The 8797-nt window shown below is 35.5% G+C and overlaps 2 protein-coding genes across 2 annotated transcripts; one reads left to right on the top strand and one right to left on the bottom strand.

The window, feature by feature from the left end:
• Positions 1 to 1052: 1052 nt before the first annotated feature.
• Positions 1053 to 4640, top strand: LOC144972566 (uncharacterized; the record flags this gene model as incomplete). The annotated part of the gene is given in 2 exon segments (XM_078913919.1): positions 1053 to 1175; positions 1883 to 4640. Coding segments are annotated over 2 exon segments (1229 nt in total), but the record flags the coding sequence as incomplete, so codon positions are not given.
• Positions 4641 to 6240: 1600 nt separating this feature from the next.
• Positions 6241 to 7906, bottom strand: LOC144972564 (uncharacterized). The gene is made up of 3 exons (XM_078913918.1): positions 7691 to 7906; positions 6979 to 7222; positions 6241 to 6609 (listed from the first exon to the last, which is right to left on the bottom strand). The coding sequence occupies exons 1-3, from the start codon at positions 7903 to 7905 to the stop codon at positions 6277 to 6279; spliced, it is 792 nt and encodes a 263-aa protein (XP_078770044.1). The 5' UTR covers position 7906; the 3' UTR covers positions 6241 to 6276.
• Between the last annotated feature and the right edge of the window lie 891 nt (positions 7907 to 8797).

Raw genomic sequence — 8797 nt, 5'->3', positions numbered from 1 at the left:
GATCAGTTGATAGACTGCAGGGTTGGAGGGTCGAAGATAAAAACACAACCTGGTTCAAACTTGTCTTAGTCTTATGAGTCGGTGCTGATGGTTTTCTTTGGATCTGCGGAAATCCAGAATTTCAGAATCAGAGGAGGAATTTCCCCAATCAAATGTACTGGCAGTGAGAGACTTCACGTGTGGTGGGACAAATAGGTACAGTTTCTCACTCCAGCTTTTAACAAGAATATCAAAAATTGCTCTAAAAATGGGAGTTTTAGTGTAGTGAAAATGCGGCTTAAAGGCAATCATTCAAAATTTTCCCCCTTTTTCACTTTTTGTCTCTATCGATTTGTTAGGCAACCAACACCTTTGGGTAAATTAAGTTCAACAAAACATTCCAAATCATTTTGACTACCTCCAAAATATTGCACATACATCTTTAAAAATGTAACTATCGTGATTGTCAGAACTCGGCACTCAGTATTCTGGCTGTAGGACTCCGTGGCTAGGATCGGTCCAGATGGTAATCACAGAATTACTAAATTAAAACTATTAAATTATTAAAGTATAAAAATATTAGCTTACCGTGTTTTAGTCTAGTTGATAAGGTAGAGCAAATAGAAAAGAGAGAGATTGAGTGCCCATAGGCTTTATATAGACGGGGTAAGCCTGGGACGAGGCAGAGTGGAAGTCGGGATGACCATCATTGCTATGGTCACAGTAGCCGTACGTTTGTTTTATGGCTAGAGATCCCTACAAAAATAACAACAGTATTATTTTGCACATCAAAAATCGTTCAAAACTTTGAAGTGCTTTCTAGCTTAGACATGAAAAAAAAAATGTTGGTTACATAAATATCTGATTTTATTTAAGGAATTGATCATCATCGGGATGCCAAGATTGATTCTTAGGTTAAAAGAAAAAGATAAGAGATTAGTAGCCTTGAAAGGAAATTAGAGTGATAGTGATATTACTTCTAAACGTGTTATTTTATTTGCAGTGATTGTAAACGGTGTTGCCTGAATGGTGATGTCAATAAACTCCTCCAGTTGTTGGCATCAGGCTGTAAGTCAATGCAAGATGTGAAGATGGATCTACCTTGCTAATGGTTGCAGCATGTCATGGACATGTTAGTATATTAGATGCTCTATTGACATCATGGAATCCAGATGTGAATGCCCAAGATGGGAGAGGTAAAAAATCATTCATTACATTTTTTTTATCCCACAACGGCCAAAAATTTTAAAAAGCTGATTTTCATCGAGCTTTCAGTTGTAGTTTATTCAGTCTTTAGCTGCTCTTTGCTACTTAATTGAATCACAACATTTTTGTTATAACCTTTTTCTTTTATATATTTAGAACCATATGTACTCTGTTATTACTTCGGTGTTCTTGAAGACCTTTACAAAGGGTCCCTTACCAACAGCAACACGTAACATGTAGGACGAGACATGACGATGTTACAGTTTTTTTAGACACAGACAATGCTGTTTACAGCCAGGTATTCATTTTACACCCGAGTATGGTGAGAGAATGCGAGTAAAGAGCCTTTTCCAAGGACGCGTCATACACCACCCAGGACCTTCCACTCTGAAGGCGAGTGTCAGACCACAAGACACAAAGCCACACAATGTTATGGTATTGCAGATGATTTAAACCATGAAATTACACTCATGAAGAGCTAATGATCAGAGTTCACGAATGGCATTCCTTCATTTAAAGTACATTTCAGTTCCTTTGACCTTTTAAATTACTATTTGCTTATGGAATTAAAAATATTGGATGAATCATATGATGCTAGTCGGGATTAAATGTCAAAGTTCATATCCAAACAATGCTTAATACTTGTATTTTTATGAATTTTTTTTTACTATTTAATACTGTTATTCTTTATCTTCAGGTAATACAGCTTTAATGCTGGCTTGTAAGGCAGGTCAATGGAAGTGTGCCCGAGCACTACTCTACTCGTGGTCAGCTGATCTAGACAAGAAAGACAACACAGGTAGCACAGCTCTAATTCTGACTGTCTGCTCTCTGTCATCAAAAGCACATCTGCATTGTGTTAAATTGTTGCTGGAACAGGATGCTGATGTAAACATTAAGAATGACATGGGTATGACTTGCATGATGTATTGTGTAGACAGTACGGAATTGGGATTGCCTCTTCTTAAAATTCTCTTAGAAGCAGGAGCTCAAATTGATAATGTTGACTATGATGGGGAATCTCTGCTTATGCTGGCAGTCAGAAGAGGACATGTATTTATTGTAAACTACCTCCTTGATGCCACAGATGTTAATATAAATACAACAAATAATTTTTTGGATAATGCTTTGATCATCGCTTTAAAGTCAGCTACTGATAAAAATGATATTAATTCTCAAATTGTCAATCGTTTGATAACAGCTGGAAGTGATCCCAATTCCAAGTCTGGGTGTGGTTGCACTGCCCTTAATATCGCAGCTGGGAGCAGTTTTGAAAATACAGTCATTTTACTCTCTAACGGTGCAATACCAAAACTATCTCGGTGTTACAACCACCCAAGTCACACTTTGGATAATGAACAACAAATCAGCTTGCAGACATGTGGCTCAGTATTTACACCTGTTGATGTTGCAGTTTTGAATGGTCAGTTTTCAATTGCTAATTTTTTAATTACTGTTATTGGATGCAGGCCTTATCCATTATTTGATTTGTATAGTGCAATACCCTTGAATAATAATTCTGAATATGCAGAACCTTTAAAGATTGCTATGGACATGATGGAGGGAGTGGCTAGAAAATGTCCAGGATGGATTGCAATGGTAAGGTCTCATATTTTTCGACCAAAAACACTTTTACAGTTTTGCGTGGGGGTCATCTCGAAATTGGCTGGAACTTCTTTAGGGAGACATGAAAGATTAATTGCCTCTGGCCTCCCTCCCATAATTGTGAGGAAATTGTTTATTTTGGATTTTAAAGAAAATGATTTTTGTATTAAATTTGATTCTGTATCCTTATCTGAGTAATGTTAATGGTGCTGCTCGAAGTTCAAAGAAATAAATAACAATGTGAAATTGAATGTAAGCTTCAATTTAATAAACACAGATAAAATGGACGTTTTTGGTGACCTCTTTATCAACAAATGTTGCTTTCGGAAACCCGAAATGTCCATTTTATCTGTTTTCGTATATTAAATTGAAGCTTTCATTCAATTTCACATTATTTATATCCTTATCTAATGCAAAAGTTGAAGTTAATATTTTTTTGACTGAAAAAGTAAAGAGGTTGGGGCTTTGCGGGGAAAGAATTCTGGTACCTTTTGTTGTGGAAGGGCCTTCAGAACTGAAGTTTCCACAAACTGGTCCAGTTTATCAGACACTTCAGTTCCAATTTTTAAAAAGTCTGCACATGTCATATGATGACACTCATGGCAGACTGGACTTATATCGCTGTTATCGGCTACCATCCATCTTAACATAAGGTACACTCCTCATCACTATAAGTAAATAACAAGGTTACATAAAATTTCAGTTGAAAAAGATTGCTTTTGAATAGACTACAAATCATTGTGTATCTAAAATATAATAAAATCTTTGTCATTTATACCATATTAAAAAAATTACTTAGTTTAATGCAAGTCTGTGGCTTGAATCTAAACAAGTGAAATAGAAAATATAAATAAGATTCCAGTACACAATCCCTAATTGGGATCTAAAAAAAAAGTAAACCAAGCATTGGCTGCAGAAACAGAACCTTGTAAAAAAACAAACTTAGCCTGTTATGCTTTTGGTTACGAGTCCAATGCTTATGCCACTTTGCCAGTCTTTCATCGTGGATGAGGCTGTAACCATCACTATAGATGCGTTACTTGAATTCATTGAAATGTGAAGCATTTTTGCAAATTATTGGTGATGGAATATCAAAGAATATTACTTTGAGGGGTGGAATAAAGGTATTTTTACAAGGGTTTGGATTGATTAAATTGGTTTATTATTATTAGATTATTAAACTCGCATGCTCGTGAGTTATTTGGCGCAATAAAAAGAATAACATGAAAGACCTATGATAATTACCTACTTATTTTCCAGATGTAATTGCTTTGTATTGAATCTTTCTTGTTTGATTTTTAAAATCTGATTTCTCTGTTGAGAACTTTGATTGCAGACAGATCCTGTATTTTAAATGGTATCCTGGATGTCAGCATTGGTGAGATCTGATGCTGTCTTTGAAAACCTTTTCTGAAAGTTGTCAAATGGCATACAGAACTTCCAAAGCTGCTTTGATCTCCCTGGGAACAGTTGGCCTATTATTATTTTGAAGAAACAATTGTTGAATGTTTTGTACCAGAGCTGACTTGCACAACACACACACACACACACACACACACACACACACACACACACACACACACACACACACACACACATAATATAAGCAATGAGAGCACACTACAACAATGTCACTACACATCAACACTAATCACCACTACACAACAGAAGCAAGGACATAAGGAGTGTAAACACCTCAAACGGAATACATTTTTTCTTCGGACATTATGCTGACTGAAGACGTGGACGAAAGCCACAGAAACGTACGTCTTGGCCATATATAAGTGAGTGACAATTTATGTTTTATATTAGCTCTAACCATCATTATCGAGCACTTTCGTACCTACAAGTACCCACCAACACTCATGAATATATACATATATATATATATATATATATATATATATATATATATATATATATATACAATATATAAATAAATAAATATATATATATATATATATATATATATATATATATATATATATATTATATATAATATATATATATATATATATATATATATATATATATATATATATTCGTGAAAGAGCTAGGGGAGTTACCCAACGTATCCACACATCATGTGCTAACTGCTATTAAAGGCTTCAGGAGCCACATAAAGTTTATTAAGTACATTTCGCAGGGGCAATATACAAAATTGGCACTCCCTGTTGAAAAGGCTTTTTTTTCATAAGGGAGGCTTTTTAAAGTCCTGACAGTTGTGGAGAATTCTGTCAGGCAGAACTTGCTTTTGTTTTTCATCACCATTTGAGGCACATTTCTTGAAAACGTTTCCACCGAACACCTTTTTGTCTAACATATGCAGGAATTTTATTTCCCTGAACAGCCTAGCATCTATGAATGATCATAATTTATTTCAGACCGTGCAAGCAGATTTTCTGTTGTGGGGTTCCTGGCCTCCCATAGTGGGCAGGGGGGTACATACTATGTCTTCTATCCCCTTATATATGTTTTCCAACATGCTTTCTGTCTTTGTCTTGGAATGAGATTACATTGTACTTGATTTTGTTCTGGCTCTGGCCGGGTCCTAGCTGGGAGGGAAACAGTCAAATGCATATTGTTTTGGGAGATGATATTTTTTGCCTTGTAAATCATCTCTCTGTTATGTATTATTATATTTGTTCTTTTGAATGTACTCGTATAATAGTCTAATCATTTGAGTGTATTCCTCTTTGTTGGATTTTGTGCTTGTGTCCGGATGAGACTTTTAGGTGATCTCAAACTAAGTACATTGGTGGTATGCTCTTGGAATCTACACCTGATTCCTATTTGTTCCCAGTTCCCCTTTGTCTTACTTTCTCTTGGCTGCTTTAATTGTACTGTCCCCGCGGAATTATGCCATTTTTGGGGCAAAATTATGCCAATATTATGCCAAAAAAAGGGCAAATTATGCCATAAATTATGCCAAAAATCCAACATTATGCCATAAATTATGCCAAACATCCGACATTTTGTAACGTGGTAATGTAAATTTATAAGCTGAGAGAACAAGTAAATCAAATCAACATTAATTCACAATACGATGACAACAATATTAATGACTAACTAAATCTAATCACAACACTGGTGATAACGTTTAGGCATGCAACAGGGTGGTGAGAATAACTCAGACATAAAATTGTATTTTGAGTTGGATGTCATTTTGTAATTTATTAAATGGTTGTCTAAAGCTAAAAAGAAATTTAAGAAATATTACATGTACCACTTACAACAGAGAATCAATAAAATTGTTATAAAACATGAAAACAAGACCCTTGAGGTTATCCTCACTCAAAGATCGTCTGCGGTCTGAAAAGACCAGGTTGTACAATGAAAAACTTCGCTCTGCATCAGCTGAATTCACAAGAGCATAAATATACTTTCGTGCACATTTTGACAGCTGAGGCAACTCATCTGCCTTGCTGTTCCAGAATATAGTGAGGTCCACTGGCAACCCCCAGACACTTTAACCGCTTGTGGTCCCTAAGTTTCCCTGTACCAGTGAAACTCACTCTCTGGAACAGCAGACAAATCAGGCAGAGCACTCTGTAAACGGTCTTTGTTAAAGTCAAATGTCACCAGTCGAGTTGGATCAAAAAATTGAATTTGCTGTAGAAATTCGACTGCTGGTTGGCCATCTGGGGTCATATACTTATCAACCTTTTCTGACACTGCAGAGACAGCTTGGCAGTATCGGTCCTGCAGAGCCAATTTGTCCTTTGAGGGCAGGTCTTCTGGGAAATGCTTAGATGCTTCCCTCATGCTGACTCCACAGCTTCTAAAGGAGTACTGCAAACTTTCAAGTTTGGACCATGCCTGGATTTGAAAAATAGAAGAAAGAGAGAGAGAAAAACGGAATCATGAGTATGATTTGTTGGCTGGCTTACAAGAAGTATAAAATAGAATGAAAGTGATGATTTTATTGGTGGTAAGAACACAGGCAACTTTTATCAGACTTTATGTGTTAAATATAGTTTCCTGTGATTAAGGCAATGACGACCATTATGACTAGAGTAACGATTTTTTTAAAACTCAAAGAGGGAGGAGTGATGTGTTAAATCTTAGACTGGACTGAGTTGATACTATACAACAGAGGAAATACAAAAAAAAAAGTCTTAAAAAAGCAATACATGCATAATTATGTGTTATAGGCAAAATAGACCTGCTGAAATGAAAGCGCCTCACCTTGACAGCAACTGTTGATTGACTTTGAAACAAGTTTGTTGCGTGCACAAAGACTTTGCACTTTTCAGAGATGAAGTCCATTTCTGCTTTAATTTGTATTCTGATATCTGCAGACAGGCCGGCCAGGTATTGGAGTGAGTCACAATATGGCACTTTAGAGTGGGCTACCTCTGCTTTAATAAACCCAAGGAAGGCATCCATGTTCTCTCGATGGTACTCGACTGCATCATACCAGCAGTTCCATCTATATTGAAATAAAGAAGGACATTAACAGAATTAGTAAAAATATAATTATAAATGTCTTATGTGCCATACTTATTCTGTACTATACACTATTTTGTAACTCACTGACTGCCAGACCCAAACCCGTTCCGGTCTTTTTTTTTAGGCATTTAAGATTAGATGTACTAAACCTAAAAAGGGAGAAGGCAAAGAAAATTTTAGAGGATAAAATCACATATATAGATAATCATTTTGGGAAGGTGAAATTTGCAAAATATATACTTCATGTATGTGGAAAATAAATATTTCTCTCCACAAAATCCGGGAACGAGTAACAGAAAGTCTATTTTTCAGATAAAAAACTGCCACTCATGAATAATAAGTAAATATGCAAACAACTTCTACTGTGTGAAGAGCCCTGTGCACCCCCAGGTGAAATGTGCGCTATAGAATTATCCATTATTATTATTATTATTATTACAACACTTACCTTGTACCCACTGGGTTAGGGGCCAACTTGGGTGTCTTTTCGGGGTCTGAATCCTTGAGGTACCGAATGTAACGTGCTTTCCTGGCCCCAGCATGCCAAAATATGGCATTGGCTGACTTGACATATTTGTTTGTCTGCTCGAATGGCTTCCGGAATGACTCTCCCAATAAGTTCATGATATGTGCTAGGCACGTAACATGAGAGCAGTTTGGCATCACACCTGAAATAAAAGTACATGTTCGTCATGAGCTTGTAAAATAATGTGACCATAATACAGTTACAAACACAAAGAGAGTAAGTCAAAAGCAATCTGTGGTGATCTGCAAATTAAAACAGATATGGTCACAATTTCAGTATTTCCATCCTCCAGGCAAGACTACTATAGCTTAAACTTGTTTCAACTGTGGAATAAATTAGAGACATGTAATAATTTTTACAATGATAAGCCATTTAAGGGGGGGGGGGGGGGGGGGGGGTAGCCATGCTTGACCCCCAATTTTTTTATTTGCAAGCTTGTTGCTATTTTTAATGAACAGACATATTCTTATGACAAAAATTTGACAATAAATATGTTGATAGACACTTTCTACTCATCGACTTTGGTTTTACACGATATTTTATATGCTGAGTCAGCAGTTTTTTACATAATCTATTTTAATTGGTGTCCCTAAAAGTATTTAAGATACAGAGTTAATATTCAGTATGATGATAGTAATCATTATTTTCTACAAACTGACAGAGCAATTTTAGTGTAAATGAAAAACTTTTGGTGCTATGCCTATGTAAGCCAGGTACATAATTCATGTAACGCAAATAAGAGAGATATATACATAATTTTTTTTTTAATCAAATATTTGCAACATACCACAAAATGCTGTTGAAAGTTTGTTAACAAATATGCATAGATCACTCTGTGAAAATTTCAGATGATTTCAACAATAACTTTTGGAGTTATGGATTAAATTGTGATGAAAATATGCGAAAAGCGGAATGTTGAGAAAAATGAAAAAAAAAGAACAAAAAAGGTTAAAAAATAACAAAAATGTCTCAAGAAAATTCAAATGATTATTATCTAAGCTAGATTATCATCATACTAAACAAATTCAA

This window comes from Berghia stephanieae, chromosome 5 (genome assembly GCF_034508935.2).
Source record: "Berghia stephanieae isolate SIO BIC M18660-M18661 chromosome 5, UCSD_Bste_1.3, whole genome shotgun sequence".
In the NCBI taxonomy this organism is placed as follows: domain Eukaryota; kingdom Metazoa; phylum Mollusca; class Gastropoda; order Nudibranchia; family Aeolidiidae; genus Berghia; species Berghia stephanieae.
This window is presented reverse-complemented; position numbering and strand designations above follow the sequence as displayed.